At 37.9% G+C, this 16041-nt stretch overlaps 2 protein-coding genes across 6 annotated transcripts; both read left to right on the top strand.

Annotated features, from left to right (window-relative positions):
* Window positions 1-9542, top strand: LOC112696353 (lysine-specific histone demethylase 1 homolog 3). 2 transcript variants are annotated; one of them, XM_072198036.1, is made up of 9 exons: window positions 1-352; window positions 525-2615; window positions 3215-3356; window positions 3631-5895; window positions 6063-6156; window positions 6545-7023; window positions 7796-8515; window positions 8669-8743; window positions 9005-9542. In XM_072198036.1, exons 2-9 carry the CDS (start codon window positions 955-957, stop codon window positions 9068-9070), a joined length of 5502 nt encoding a protein of 1833 aa, XP_072054137.1. In that variant the 5' UTR covers window positions 1-352; window positions 525-954; the 3' UTR covers window positions 9071-9542. The 2 variants fall into 2 exon arrangements, with proteins under 2 accessions (XP_072054137.1, XP_025604867.1); XM_025749082.3 differs by having other exon boundaries at window positions 242-422.
* Window positions 9543-11451: 1909 nt separating this feature from the next.
* LOC112696354 (protein WHAT'S THIS FACTOR 9, mitochondrial) lies at window positions 11452-16011 on the top strand. Of its 4 annotated transcripts, none has more exons than XM_025749084.3 (3): window positions 11452-11909; window positions 13796-14092; window positions 14331-16011. In XM_025749084.3, the coding sequence occupies exon 3, from the start codon at window positions 14428-14430 to the stop codon at window positions 15652-15654; it is 1227 nt and encodes a 408-aa protein (XP_025604869.1). In that variant the 5' UTR covers window positions 11452-11909; window positions 13796-14092; window positions 14331-14427; the 3' UTR covers window positions 15655-16011. The 4 variants fall into 4 exon arrangements, with proteins under 4 accessions (XP_025604869.1, XP_025604870.1, XP_072054136.1 ...); XM_025749085.3 differs by having other exon boundaries at window positions 11453-12008; XM_072198035.1 differs by having other exon boundaries at window positions 11476-11909; window positions 13796-14088.
* The last annotated feature ends 30 nt before the right edge of the window (window positions 16012-16041 follow it).

The following is a 16041-nucleotide window of genomic DNA, read 5'->3' as shown; positions in this document are numbered from 1 at the left end:
GTTGTGCTCAGAATCAAACACAGTCTTGAGTGGCTAAAAGAAACAATTTGAATTTTCATAAACCTAGGAACCAAGTTCACTTATGCACCCAATACAAACGATGAAATTCAACATTTACTCCCAATAATTTCTTTTGATTTAATCTCCGTCTGTCGCACAAAAACACACTCCATGGTGAGAAAGTGAACGTGACGGTCACGGCGCAGGTCATTAATACAGCCTCGAAGAAAGTCGTTTCCCCGTACCGAAGCCGTTACTCTGTTTCGTTTCGTTGCGTTGCGTTGCGCACTTCAGTGTCCACGACCAATTCTCACACACACCACACCATCGAAGAAGAAAGCTCATAGCACAGGTTCCATTCCATTCCATTCTATTTCAAATCCTTTCTCTATTGCTTTCACAACGCATCTTCTCTAACTGCGGTTAGGTTTTATTTTATTTTATTTTTCCCTTTCTTTTGGTGTTTATTATTGTTGTTTTTCATGTGGTTCTGAGTATAATACCTATTATTACTTTGCTGCTAGGGTAACTGATTCGCGCCAGCTTCAGAATCAGGACTTGGTGCTTTTTGTTTTCTGCTTGATTCGGTTGGATTAGGTTTCGGAATTTCTGGTTATTCTCGGTTTTCTTTCTTGTTTGGTGAATGTGGATAATTAGGATTAGGATTTTTGGAATAGGAAATTCAGATTTGCTTTTTCTCCTTTTTGTAACGGTGACAGATACAAGCAGGGGGTGGTGCTGGTTTGAGGAGTGAAGTTGGGGGGGAAGTTAAACCTAGGGCTGCAACATTTGGGAGACAGAGGTTTGATTGGTTGGATTAGGTTTGAGATTTATAGCTATTGTATGTTTGTATTGCTGTTGTGGTATGAGTGAATTAAGATTTTTTTTTTTGTTGAATTTTGTAATGATTCGAGGAGTTAAGTTTTGAAACCTAGAGCTATACAGGGGAAAAGAATGGATGGGGGGGATGTTAGGGCTGGGGGAAAGAAGAAGAGACCTAAGCCTGTGGAAATTGGATTTGATTCGGATGATGATGAGCCGATTGGCTCTATGTTTAAGCTGAGGAAGTCACGTGGGTCTAAGAAGAAGGTTGGTTCTGCGGCTTCTGAGGGGTCTTGTGGCGATGGGGCCAAGAATGTCGATGCTGTGACAAGAAAGTTGGTTGATGCAAAGGATGATTTGGTGGGAGGTATGGATGATACCTTGGCGAGTTTTAGGAAGAGGTTGAAGGGATCTGGAGCCACCAGAGCAACTAGTTCCGTGTTGAATGCAACAGTGGAGTCTTCTGACAGGTCTCTTGATCTTTCTGTTGACGGAATTGAGGGTCATGTTGCGTCTGACGATGATGTGGTAGCTCGCGGATCTGTGAGAGCCTCCAAGGATGAGAAAGGGGTGAATTTATCCGTTGGTGACCGCTTGCAGCGTTCTTCTGATGAGAATATGGAAGATTCATTATCAGCGATTTTCCGAAAGGCACAATCTAGTTCTGTTAGGAAATTCCGAGGCTCTTCAGGTTCAAGGAAGAAGAAAGAGAGTCACAATGGGGATAATAAAAAGCATGGGGATGGCTGTTTTCTGGTGGAAGTCACTGAAGGTATTTGTCATTCTAACATATTAGATGTCTGCAATGAAGATAGACAACAGTTGTCTTCTATTCAATCTGAAAATTTTCGTTGTGCTTCTGACCAAGAAAGAATCCTCAATGATGCTTTAAAGCAGTGTTCTTCCATGTCACATGACGTTGAAATGATTGATAATGGCTCTCTCTCAAAAGTAGTGGAAGGGGTATCTGGTACTGAGGGTGAGGTGAAGAATAAACTGACTGATGAACTAGCTCCAGTTTGTAATTTTGGTTCAGAACATGGCCGCACGTCTATGAAGAAAGAAAATTTCTTACCTCCTTGTGACACTGAGCCCTTGGTTAAATCAACCGGAAATATATCGAATGAGAATAATTATATGGTTACTGGAAAAGTTTTCTCTGGATGCCAGGTGGAGGTAGATGAAGGTGTAAAATCTGAAACCGAGGTTGTTTCGGATAAAGATTGTTGTGACTATAATGGTTTAAATACAAAGCCTGATGTTAAAGATTTAGTTCTAGGTATTTCACTTGAAAAAAATGATGTAACTGCCTCTGGTAGCTTATCTCCTAAGATGTCTGTGGAAGCCAATGAATCTGAATTAGATGTCCTGTCAAATCACTCGAAGAAACCTTTAGAAGTGTATAGTGCTTCAATTCTGAAATGCAACTCCATGTTAGATCCGGTTCAATCTGATGGATCCTCCCTTCCATCTGCACCAGATGAAAATGAGAATAATGCAGAATATAATGATTCTCTCTCTGATTTTGCCTACAAAGACAGTAAAATTCGTGCTGTGCGAAAGGCTAAAATGCATAAGCATGGAGATATGACTTATGAGGGTGATGCTGATTGGGAGAATTTAACAAATGATCAAGCTCTTAATGAAAACCATGCTGCTGAAGATTCTGAAAGTGTTGCAGTAGTTGCTGTATCAGCTGGGCTGAGAGCCCATGCGGCTGGTCCAATGGAGAAAATAAAGTTTAAGGAGATGTTGAAGCGCAAAGGTGGTCTCAAAGAATATTTGGCTTGCAGGTAGATAAGCTTTGATCTTTGCATTTGCTTGCAATTGATTTAATATTTTATTTTACTTTTTTTTAGTGCTTATTGGTTACAAAACTCTCTAATGTTTCCAGGTTTTAAATTTTATTTTAAAATTTTTATTCTTATAGAGAATTGCTGGAGATCTTTTGTGATTCACAACTGAATGTGTTATCTGCTTTAGTTTCACAAACACAAAAATGAGAATATTTATTTATTGCCATATATCTCCTGTTGCATATTAACTTGTCTGATTGAGCGAATGAACTAGCTTTTAGTTGTCATTTGAAAAAGACAAAAACATATAGACGGATAAATTACCACATTCATTTTATTAGATGCCTGTTTTATTGGTTCTTTTTTCCCCTTTGTCTTTGGTTATTGCACATTTCTTAATTTTGTGGGTTATGGTCCCTTTGGACATCAGAATTGGAATCGTAGTGTGGAATTTAATCTCAATTCCAATTCCAAGCTCTAATTCCATGCTTGACCCCAAACGAGACATTGGTGTTGTATTGTGATGGGCAATGGCCTTCGTCCTGTATTTGCTAGTGAAGCTTGCTATAGTAATCTCTGAATTTAATGCATTGCAGAAATCAGATCTTAAGTCTTTGGAGTAGAGATGTTACGCGTGTTTTGCCTCTTGCTGAATGTGGAGTTAGTGATGCTCAATCTGAGAATAAAAGTCCTCGTTCATCTCTTACTAGGGATGTCTACACATTTCTCGACCAATGTGTAAGTTTGTCAACGTGTTATGCAGCTATCAATTTTCATTTCCTTGGCTCCCTTACCCTACGAATATTTGGATCCATATTTTGTATTTGATAATTTAATCATTTTCAGTGCATTTTTCAATTATTTTTTCTTTTTGGTGGAGAAAACTCACTTTCTTTTAAAGGAAAAAATCTGCGTAGATTTGGATTCTAAATTGCTACAAACACAAAACAACCTAATCCAGAAACTGTTTGTGCTTATTTAATGGTGGGAAATGACGAAATCCTTTTTCCAGGGTTATATAAACATTGGTATTGCTTCTCATAAGGATGTTGGAAGTAGTGCAATGCATTCTTATAAACTTGTGAAAGAAAAAGGTTTTGAGGAAAGCTCCACTGCTTCAATTGCTGACTCTGAAGAGGGAGTATCATTTATTGTTGGTCAGACTAAAATGTCAGATGTGTCCATGGAGAATAACCATGGCCTTAAAGGGGAGGATGAAGACATACCAGCTGAAGCTACAGAAGGCAGGAATGCAGCAACAATAAATTTATTAAACCCAAAACAACCTAAAGGAGAAAATTTTGATTCCCAAGATAATGATGAGATTCAGGAAGGACTTAGTGGAACTAGACATGTCAATATAAACAATGTTGTTCCTTCCTCCAAATTTCCTGATTGCAGACTGGCTTCTGCTGTAGCTACAGAACAGAGCAATGAATCTATCTGTGTTAAAACCGTCTCGGCTGATCGCATAGGTGATCAAATGTTGTCTGATTCTGAGGCTAGAAAGAGAGTTATTGTCATTGGAGCTGGTCCTTCTGGGCTAACTGCTGCTCGTCACTTGCAACGTCAGGGGTTGACTGTGACTGTACTCGAGGCAAGGAATAGGATAGGAGGTCGAGTATTTACAGATCGCTCATCCCTTTCTGTCCCTGTGGATCTGGGTGCTAGCATTATCACTGGTGTTGAGGCTGATGTGGCCACTGAGAGAAGACCAGATCCTTCCTCACTGGTTTGCTCACAGTTGGGCCTTGAGTTGACGGTACTGAACAGTGACTGTCCTCTCTATGACATAATGACAGGACAAAAGGTCCCGGCAGATATGGATGAGGCACTGGAAGCTGAATACAATAGTCTTCTTGATGGTATGGAATTGCTTGTTGCTCAGAAAGGTGAACAAGCAATGAGAATGTCTCTTGAAGATGGTTTAGAGTATGCCCTTAAGATTCGCCGCTTGGCACATGCTGGAAGTGGTGAAGAGATTGAACAAGTCAATTCTGGAGATAGTCCGTTGGATTCCAAAAAGGTCAGTACAGTGGAAAAAAAATTCGAGCAGGACATTTTAAGTCCTCTGGAGAGAAGGGTCATGGATTGGCACTATGCTCATTTGGAGTATGGATGTGCAGCTTCACTTACAGAAGTTTCTCTTCCCAACTGGAATCAAGATGACGTGTATGGAGGATTTGGAGGAGCTCATTGTATGATTAAAGGCGGTTACAGTGCTGTTGTTGAGTCTCTTGCAGAAGGGCTTCCTATTCAATTGAACCATGTTGTAACAAATGTGTCTTACGATATCGAGGAACCTGGTCGCTGCAGTAAAGTCAAAGTTTCCACGTCAGATGGCAGTGAGTTCTTTGGGGATGCTGTTCTCGTCACCGTTCCACTAGGCTGTTTGAAGGCAGAAACCATACAATTTTCTCCCCCTTTGCCTGAGTGGAAATATTCTGCTGTTCAGCGTCTTGGTTATGGAGTTCTCAATAAAGTGGTTTTGGAATTTCCAAGTGTATTTTGGGATGATGCTGTGGATTACTTTGGAGCAACAGCTGAGGAGAGAGGTAAAAGAGGTCACTGCTTTATGTTCTGGAATGTCAGGAAGACAGTTGGCGCTCCTGTCCTTATAGCATTAGTTGTTGGTAAGGCAGCCATAGATGGTCAAAATTTGAGCTCTTCTGATCATGTTGAACATGCATTGAAGGTTCTTCGTAAACTTTTTGGGGAAACTTCAGTTCCAGATCCTGTTGCCCATGTTGTAACAGATTGGGGTAGAGATCCTTTTAGCTATGGTGCTTACTCTTATGTTGCCATTGGAGCATCAGGAGAAGACTATGATCTATTAGGGAGGCCAGTTGATAACTGTTTGTTTTTTTCTGGTGAAGCAACATGCAAAGAACACCCTGATACTGTTGGTGGTGCTATGATGAGTGGACTTCGGGAGGCAGTTCGCATAATTGACATATTGAGCTCTGGTAATGATTATACTGCAGAGGTGGAGGCAATGGAAGCTGCACAGAGGCAGCTAGATACTGAAAGGGATGAAGTTAGGGAGATAACAAAGAAACTTAATGCAGTTGAGCTTTCTAGTTTATTGTACAAGAACTCTTTAGATGGTGCTCAATCTGTGACCCGGGAAGCTTTATTAAGAGAAATGTTTTTCACTGCAAAAACCAGTGCCGGGCGCTTGCATGTGGCAAAGCAATTGCTAAGTCTTCCTCTTGGAAAGTGGAAATCCTTTGCTGGGAGTAGAGCGGGGCTAACCGTTCTCAACTCATGGATACTGGTATGATTGTACTAGATTCATTATTGTCAAGTTATTTTGTATCTTCTTTGACAAATAGTACTCTGAGCATGCAGCCATTTCTGGTAAAAAACATAAAAAAGATAAATTTATCTTTTGGTTATAGGATTTTAGATTATGTGCTTCATATTCCATATATCTCAATATAGGACTCCATGGGGAAGGATGGAACCCAACTCTTGCGACATTGTGTGCGTCTTCTTGTACGTGTTTCCACTGATCTGCTTGCTGTACGCGTGTCAGGTGCTTTTTTCCCCTTATGAATTTTTGTGTGTATGCATTGAAATTCATGAATTTATGAAAATAGGTTTTATTACTGGATCTCATCTATCTGTTATATCTAATATTTGAGGTAGAAATACATGGTTATCTTAATGGGATCAGTTTGCGTAAGATTAGAACGATTTCCTGTTCCATTTTTTTTAAACTATAAATGTCAAACCCAGTTTGTGCCTTTTCTTATGATTACCAACTCCCTACTCATGATCAATCTAATGAAATATGAATAATTTCTTTATATTTTTTTTTCCAATCTCCGTATGCTCCAGGAGATTATTCTGTCTGTCATGTGGAATATGGTATCTTTAATTTGCCTTGTATTTTTGTTTTAAGTTTCCTATTGTTGGTGCAGGAATAGGAAAAACTGTGAAGGAAAAAGTTTGTGTACATACTAGCCGTGATATTCGTGCTATAGCAAGCCAGTTGGTCAATGTATGGCTTGAAGTTTTCCGCAAGGAAAAAGCTTCTAATGGGGGGTTGAAGTTGTCAAGACAAGCAGCTGCTGTAGATTTATCAAAGAGAAAACCTTTGAAAGACTCTGCCTCAGGAAAGCCACCTTTGAGTACACAGCATGGCATGCTTGAAAATAAAGGAGGTTTGCTGAATCCTGCATCTGCTGGAAGCAATTCACAAGTGAGGAAATTGCACAGCAAACAAGGAAAACAACAAGCAGCAAATGACTCAAGGCATGATGTCAGTTCTTCCAGGTCCCAAGGTTCAATAGACAAAGCTGCTGCAGAGGAGGATAACTATTATGCCTTGACTGAAGAAGAACGGGCTGCCATTGCTGCTGCGGAAGAGGCCCGTGCTAAAGCACATGCTGCTGCTCAGGTTTGTTTCTCTTCGTGCTTAGTTTTAATTCCATTAATCTGTTGGTGTGGTGCTTGCTTGTTACAACTTACAAACTTTACTCGAGTGTCTGCTTGTCCTGGTTGGGAACATGGCTAACACTTATGTCCTTATTGGGTTAGGTTTGCTAGTATGAAGGATGTTAGGTGCATACTCGTGTAATACAAATCTGCTGGAAACAAGCCTAACTGTGATCAAATTTTGCCTGGTTTGAGTGAACCCAAAACCAGCTGTTTTGTGGCTTGAGCTTTATAAAAAATAGGGGTTGCATATACTTTTAGCAAGCTCTTTAGTTGTAGCATCTGTTTTTACAATTTATATTCAATATTTTATAAATAGTTACAGGTAAAATAATAAAGAATAGCAATGACGTTGCCACTCGACAAACCTATCATTGGGAACTAATAGTTGGAGAAAATAGGCTTATGCAGGCAGAGTCTCACCTTAGATGGGTTGTTTATATCTGGAAAAAGGCCTCTGGAAGTCCCAATATGGAGGGTAGTTAGGTGGAGGGTATAAGAGTAGTTACAGACCAAAATTATAGATGAAACCATTGAAAATAATTTAGATTATAAGGAATTGACTGTAATAGTGTAATATGACTTATGATAGGACATATGGTGTTGTTTGATCTACTAATTGATCTCATTTAGTAGGGCAAAACGTAGTTCTTTTTATTGTCAACAGACCTATGCTTCCTTTCCCTATTTTTGTCATGTTGCTTTAAAGATTTCATGGTTTTTGTTCTTTGCAGGCATATGCTTCTGCAGAAGCCAGATGCAGTACACTACTACAGCTTCCAAAGATACCTTCCTTCCACAAATTTGCTAGAAAGGAGCATTGTTCACAAAATGATGAATGTGATAGTAGAAGAAAGTGGTCTGGTGGAGTTTTGGGAAGGCAGGATTGTATTTCTGAAATTGATTCAAGGAATTGCAGAGTTAGGGAATGGTCAGTTGATTTCTCTGCTGCATGTGTTAACCTTGAGAATTCCAGAATGTCAGTTGACAACCTTTCACAGAGGAGTCATTCAAATGAGATTGCCAGCCATTTGAATTTCAGAGAGCACTCAGGAGAAAGTGTTGCTGCAGCAGACAGCAGTTTATATACAAAAGCTTGGATTGACACATCTGCTGGTGTGGGTATAAAAGACTCTTATGCCATAGAGAGATGGCAATCTCAAGCAGCTGCAGCTGATTCTTGTTTCTCTCATCCAACCATACATATGGGAGATGAGGAGGATTCAAATGCTCAGTCGATGTTATCCAGTCGAAAGCGTGATGGTTTGGCAAATGAGAGCTCTATTTCACAGGTTACTGTAAATAAGGAGGCCTTAAAAGGTCATCACCGGGGAGCTGATCATATTAAACAGGCTGTTGTGGATTATGTTGCCTCGCTACTTATGCCTCTTTATAAGGCAAGGAAACTAGACAAGGATGGGTACAAGGCTATCATGAAGAAAAGTGCAACAAAGGTGATGTGAATCCTTTGCCTTTTTGAACTATGTATTTGCTAAATTAAGAAATTATTATTATGATTTGTTAGGTCGAGAAGTGATAACTTAATCAGAATGTCATTTTAAGAGGCAAATACTCTTCTTTTATTACTTACAGCTCGAGTGTTTCAGGTCATGGAGGCAGCCACAGATGCTGAAAAAGCAATGATGGTTCATGAGTTTCTAGATTTTAAACGGAAGAACAAGGTACTTTCGTTTTCCTTTTTATAATCATAGGTCCAGCTACCATTCTTTTGGTTCTTTTCCTGTGGTAGATTTCATTTTAGAATATGCCATTATTTTTACTGATATTGATGATTTACATCATTCACTGCTGGAAGCCAGTTTCTAGGAAATGTTTTCGATAGTGACTGATGGGCTATTTTTTCAAGTGGAGCTTCAGATGTGCTTCTGACATTATAACATTTTCTTTTTCACTGACATTGGTTGGATGGCTGAAATATGCAGATCCGATCCTTTGTGGATGTATTGATTGAGAGACACATGGCAGCGAAATCAAATGCAAAATCTTAATGTTCTTTGGATTGAATAGCCTGTGGTTACTTCTGTGTAACGGTTGCCAAAGTCTTGGTTTTTTTTCCCGTACCTTAACTCTCAGGCTGTTGTTCGTCAAGAGTATGACAGGGCACCTCAATCTGCCATTTTAACGAACCTTGCCACTAAAGAAACAGATTGCGCAGGCAGGTTTGAAGATGACAACGAATCGCATTCATCCATATTAGTATTTTGTCTTCATCGAGGTGTTTATTCCAAAAACTACCTCCGAGGATTGAAATCTTAGACCCCATTTTTGTTGAAGGGGTTTCCAATGGACAAGATAAAATTTGACCTTATCAATTTCTTCTATTTGTACAGCTTAGGATTGTTTTAGTGATGACAATTGACAAGCATACATATCCATTTCCCATTGTCGTACTGGAAACTTTTCTTATATAACATCAATTAGTTAACTCTTATTTCTTTCTCCAAAGTGGGGAAAGAACTATGCTTGGTTTTATTCCAGCATTTTATCCTCCATCTTTATTTACCACTCTACTCGTGTGTATAGTATGTTGCATGATATCTGTTTATAATTGAGTAAGCTTCCAAATGTGTAACAGAAAAGTCACTTCCTCTGAGAATGTGCCTCTGGATTGCAGCATGAGATGCCGATTTCTTTTGAATTGATGTGTATAATTTTAAGCCAATCATTCAATCTTGGATGTTATCTTGTGCTAACTATTGCTTACACCTTTTTCTATTGGCTGCAAGGCTAAGAAAGATTTTGTCAATCACATAAGGGGGGAGGTAATGATTGTTCCGCCATTTCCCTGTGATTTTGATGGTTATTTAACCTCTTACCTTCGAATTTACAGGTGCCTTTTGTTTTCCTAATTTCTTGTCTATTCATTCTGGTTTTATGGATGATGACCCTTCATGATTATACTGCTTCTGTTTCTACTGCAGGAAAGAGGAAACTACTGTAACTACCTCGTTTCTATTGATTGTTTAGTACAAACCAAAAATATATAGCTGCCAGGGAACTTCACTTTTTGATAGCTGTGTCTAGAAGGGTGGAGTACATTCTTCTTATCGTAAGCAATGTTTCTACTCCGAATTTATTATACCTTTTGGTGCCATATTGCTGAGAATTATCTATGTTTTTTGATTTAATTGGAGAATAATCGTACTTTATCATGGTCAGGCCACATAGATTGCCTGAATATCACAACAGAAAACTATCCCTGTATTTTGTGGATACATTTTTTTTGGTATGCTTCGGACTACTTGAAAGTTGAAACTACTGCCTGTGCTTGAGCCTTGAGGTGATTACAAGATGGTTTCAATTCAAATTTAGATTGATTCTATGTGCTAACCATACTCAAATGAGTATTACTGATATGGTCAATCTCTTCAAAATGTTTATTCTCTTAATATACTCTCGAGGTCAAATATTTAGTAGTTGCGCTTCTGAAATTAAATTGTATTATTCGGATAAGGAAAAAAAGAAGCCATTATTCGGATAATTTATTTGTACTTCAATATATATATATATAATGTCTGATCTTATTTATTATAAAATTCTTTCAATATTAGTATTTTTTTTATTTTAGAAATGTTGTGCAATATATGATGTATTATTATAAGATAAATATAGAATTAAATTCAAAGTAAATTTTATTTTGATCAGAAAAACAAAATTGATGGAAACTAAATACATTTTTCCCTATAAAGGAGTAATGACGATTGGTGAGCACCTATCTAACTTCTTTATCGTCGGATTAACCATGTGAACTGAAGGAATTCTTGGCCTCCATATCTCGGAGATTTTGTTCATGAATGAATAATATGTAATTATTAAGTGATTTAAAAATATAAGCAGTGTCAAAGGGTTATATTCTTTTATTATGTATTTTGGTGACGAAGTAAATCTAACTTTAAGTTGATTAGAACTAATTTTACAACACTAGTGGTAAATTTAAGATTTTCATACTTATAAAACTCTGTAATTTTTAATACATAAAAAGCTAAATGGTCAACAAAAAGAGAAATTAAAAATAATTAAGTAAAATACTTAACTTATAGAATTTTTTTTTAAAATGAGAGAAATAAAATAATAAATTAATCACTTAAATTTATAATTTTTATTATAAATGATTTTTTTTATCTTAATTTAAAAGTGATTAAACTCATTTTTTTAGTTTACTAACTTTATTTTAGAGGAACTCAATCTTAACCAATGTTCTGAAGATCGGACTGGATTGATCGGTCGGATCAGGCAAATAAAACCGTTAGTATTAACGGTCTGATCAGGCATATAAAACTGACAATAAAAAAAACTGGCAAAAAACTGTTGAACCGGATAAGAACCGGCCGGTCAGACCAAATCGAAACCCGGCCGGTTTCCACAAAAAAGGGAAGCTCCTTCGTTTCTCTCTCCCGTTCTCCCTTTCTTTCTTTCAGTCTCAGAAATCACACAAACCCAACCACAAAACCCTAGCACTGTAAGCCTACACCACCGCCACAAGGAGGGGCATACTGCCGCCGTCCGTCGCACTTAAAGTTCCCCATCCGTCATCTAGCTTCCCTCGTGCTCCAAGTCTTCAACCCCTGTTCGCTGTCACCGATCGTGGTTGCTTCCTCGAGCTCCGCGTCCGTCGTCTTTGTCTGCTCAGCCGCGCTTCCGTCGCCGTTTGTTTGCCGTTCACGTTCGCGTCTTCGTTCGCGTTCGCTCGGCGTTCACCGTTCGCGTGCACTCGTTGTTCACCGTTCGAGTTCGCGTTCGTCTGGAAGCCACGTTGCTCTGCTTCAAACTCTGCGACCAACCCGCGTGCTCCACTCAGCCGTCGAACTGCTCTCTGTTGTCCCCGCCGTGAGTTCCCTAAACCCGCCACCAGACAATACACTCACACAACAGACAACACCAATACTCTTCTTCAAACTCTGCAACTTCTGATTTCTACTACAATAAGTAATTATTTGATTTGGTAGTGGTTTGGATTTTTTCATAGACTAAATTGAAGTTACAATAGTTTTTTGTTCTCTTCTCTATCACATTGAAATTAATCATTGGATTCTCTTATTTCGTGTTAATTTTACCGCACTCAACATGTTTGATGAAATGCTTTAACCATATTTCTGATTGTGTTTATAATTTCTAGCTTTTATAATTTCTCTCAGTCAAGGTTAGTGGTCTGAACTCTGAAATTTCAAATTACTCAAATATGCAATTTCTGAAATTAGGAATTTGTGAATCTGAACTCTGAAGTTAGTGATTGATTTCTGATATGTTACTGATTCTGTTCTAATATGTGCTTTTGTTACTAATTCTGAAATTGAGTAATGGATTTGTTACTGATTCTGTTCTATGGTCTTATGGATGATTATTGGATTTCTAGCCGTTCTGTTGCTGTTTTTAATTTGGATTATGATTTATTGATTTTAGTTATGGATGAAAGTATTAATCAAGAAGCAGTTGCTATAATGCCTGCTTGAGTAATAATTCGTCTGTTAATCCTTCTAATTCAAATGATTCTGCTAATCCTAATCCTTCTAATTCAAATGATTCTGCTAATCCTAATCCACCTAGTTCGAATAATAGTTAGCCACAAGGTTCTTCTAATTTATGGATTTTGATGATTGATAAATCTTCATGTTGGTTTTTAATATTTAGATATTTCTTTTTACTATTTAACTTTTGAGATTGTATTTTGATAAGATCATATGGATTTGATTGATGACACTTTGTTGTTGAATGCTAATTTTTGTTGTTGAATGCCCTGTTTGTTGCTGAATGATGAATGCTGAATGCTGTTGGTAATGATGTTTTTGCTGTTGAATATCCTGCTGTTTTATTTCTTTGTTTGTTGCTGAATGTTGGTGGCAGAATTTAGATATGGTCATGTTGATAATTTTTTGATTTTTCAATGTGCTGTGGCTAGTCTTTAGTTTCGTATCTGGTTATGGATACTTCTTTGTTTTGTAGTTGTTGGTTTTGTTTTGGTTTGTATTTGGTTTTGCTTTGATTTGTAGTTGTTGGCTCCTAATTATTGCTGGTTTTGGTGGCTTTGTTTGTTGCTAAATGTTGGTGACAGAATTTAGATATGGTCATGTTGATAATTTTTTGATTTTTCATTGTGCTGTGGCTGGTCTTTAATTTTGTTTTAATTAATAAAACTTTTATTAATTTCTGTTATGGATAATAGTATTAATCAAATAGAGATTAATAAAACTTTATTAATTTCGAATGATGCTGCTAATCCTAATCCTAATCCACCGAAGCAAATGTGCAACAAGTTCTTGCGGATTTTGATGATTGATAAATCATGATGTTGGGATTTAATATTTAGATATGTTTTTTTACTATTTAATTTTTGAGTTTGTATTTTGATAAGATCATATGGATTAGATTGATGATATTTTATGTAGTGTTTTAAATTTCGAAGATATTTTAAGATTTATATTAGACTATAATTATATTTTAGGATGTTTATTTATTATTTATTTATTATTTTATTCTAAAACAATTTTTTTTGATTGAACCACCAATTAGACTGATTAGACTAATAAACCAATAAATCAGTAATTTGAACGGTTCAATGATCGGTCCAGTTCTTAGAACCTTGATCTTAACTTATACGCATGATCAATATAAAATGTTTTTATTTTATATAGATATTGAATTGTGCAATGTATTTATCAAATAAGTTAAAACAAATAAATTTTATATTTACTTTTATAAATTTTTATATTTACTAGGTACTACTCAAGTAATTGCATTTACCCATAAGGTGAGGGAGCATGGCCCGGTTTGATCCGAAAACCCAGTGTGTGTGGTTAAAAAATGACCCGGTTTGATCAAAAGGCAAAAATCGCATCCCAAGCTCCCAGGCGTCATCCTTCCCCTTCTTCGCAGCAGCTCCTCCTCCTCTTCGCATCTCTGCTTCGGATTACTCGCCACCACAACTCAGTCACCGCCGCAACTCTGTTTCACAGCCTCCTCCCTCTCTTACTCAGCTCCCTCCTTTCACCATCGCCGGTGCCTTCTTCCTGTAGGTAAGCTTCCGTTTTTTTTTTATTATTATAACCGAAACATTGATTTGAAACTTATTATAAACCCTAATGGTTGATAATATACTTTCTTAATATTTTTATAGATTCACATCTCAAATTCTTATCAAGAAGTATCATGAATTTGTAAATATAGAAGTATCACTTTTCTGTTTTTATAGCATGAATTTGTTGGAAATATTGATTTCGCTATTTTTAATTTATTATGCTTCATTGCTTGTAGTGTTCAAAGAATTTGTATTGCTTGAGAGGCAAACTGGGAAACTGATGAGAGGTAAACTCAGCTGCAATAGTATGTTATCTATGCTCGATTTTTCATCATGTTCCGGACTTTTTTCGGTGATGTAAGAAATTATGGTTTACTTCGAAAGGGATATATTTACCAGCAGAGGTTTAGCCTTGTGAACGTTAAGTTGAAATGGGTGAAAGATCGAAAACTGGATGCCGCTGTAGCTGGTCAGAAAGATCTTAAGGCGGTTGAGATCCTTGTTTCCATCATTGCCTCGTCTTCCGAATGTTGCCTTCCCATATATCGTCTTAATCCCCATCGCGGACAACTTGGTCTTCCTATTGATCTTAAGGTGTCTACCTTTATCAGAAGATATCCTACTATTTTTGTGGAGTCCAATTTTCTTGACAGTGGCGGCACTCCTGTTCCCAGTTTCGGCTTGAGTCCTCAAGCCTTGAAGCTTCACCATGAGCAAGTTAACATCCTTGAGCATGATCAGTTGGAACTCAGGGATAGGCTATGCAGATTGCTTATGCTAACAAGAGACAGGATCCTTCCACTACAAACTATTGATCAATTAAAATGGGACTTGGGTTTGCCCAATGATTACCCGAGTTCTTTTGTTCCGAATCACCCTGATCGGTTCTCTCTTGTTCACCTCCCTGATAATCGTGTTGGCTTGAAGTTGTTGTTTTGGGATGACAAGCTCGCTGTCTCGGAGATACTGAAGAATGCTTCTTTACAACAAGATCAAGAAGACATAAAAAATGGAACCTTAGCCTTTCCGGTTAGTTTCACAAGGGGTTTTGGTTTCAGAAGAAAATGCATGGAGTGGTTGAAAGAGTGGCAGAAACTCCCCTATACTTCACCTTACACTAATGCCTCACATTTGGATCCTCGTACCGATGAATCCGAGAAGAGGGTTGTCGGAGTCTTCCATGAGCTCCTTCATCTCACCCTTCATAAACAAACCGAACGCAAGAATGTCAGCAACTTGCGCAAACCCTTAGGGCTTCCTCAGAAATTCACCAAAGCATTTGAACGTCATCCTGGTATTTTTTACCTTTCCAATAAGAGTGACACGCAAACGGTGATTCTTAGAGAGGCCTACAATGGTAGGGAACTCATACAGAAGCATCCCCTTGTGAGAGTCAGAGAGAAACTTGCAAATTTATTGAAGAAGGGGTTACATGATAAGAGCAGGGGTTACACAAGAGATATAGATGAGTCAAACTCAGACATAGAGAGTGAAATGGATGAATATGATTCAGATGGCTTCCCCATAATCACTAAAGAGGGATGGGGGCGGGGCGGGTAGAGTGATGATGATGGATCTGAAGAAGAAGAACAAGAGGAGGGGGAGGAGTAGGAGGAGGAAGAAGAAGAGATAGAGAGCGGGTTTTTAATTCCTACAATCATTTGGAGTTGACCCTTGGCACTATTACCTGACAGGTCAGCGGACAACCGGTTGTTATCCGGTAGCAGAGGTCAATTTGTCCATTTTCCTTAATTAGTGGGGTCTGCTTGAGGTTTAAAGATAATTAATGTACGTTATGTCTCGGGCGAAAAAGGTCATAGCCGGATAGGGTATTTACCCTTTTTATTATGTGTCATAAAAGTTGAAATCTCATAAAAGACTATGGTTAAGTCAATAAAATTCAATTGTGCTAGTGCATATTATGTAGTGACTTTACTTATGACTTTA

This window comes from Arachis hypogaea, chromosome 6 (assembly GCF_003086295.3).
Source record: "Arachis hypogaea cultivar Tifrunner chromosome 6, arahy.Tifrunner.gnm2.J5K5, whole genome shotgun sequence".
In the NCBI taxonomy this organism is placed as follows: Eukaryota; Viridiplantae; Streptophyta; class Magnoliopsida; order Fabales; family Fabaceae; genus Arachis; species Arachis hypogaea.
The sequence above is the reverse complement of the archived record's forward strand: the minus strand, read 5'-3'. Positions and strand labels throughout refer to the sequence as shown.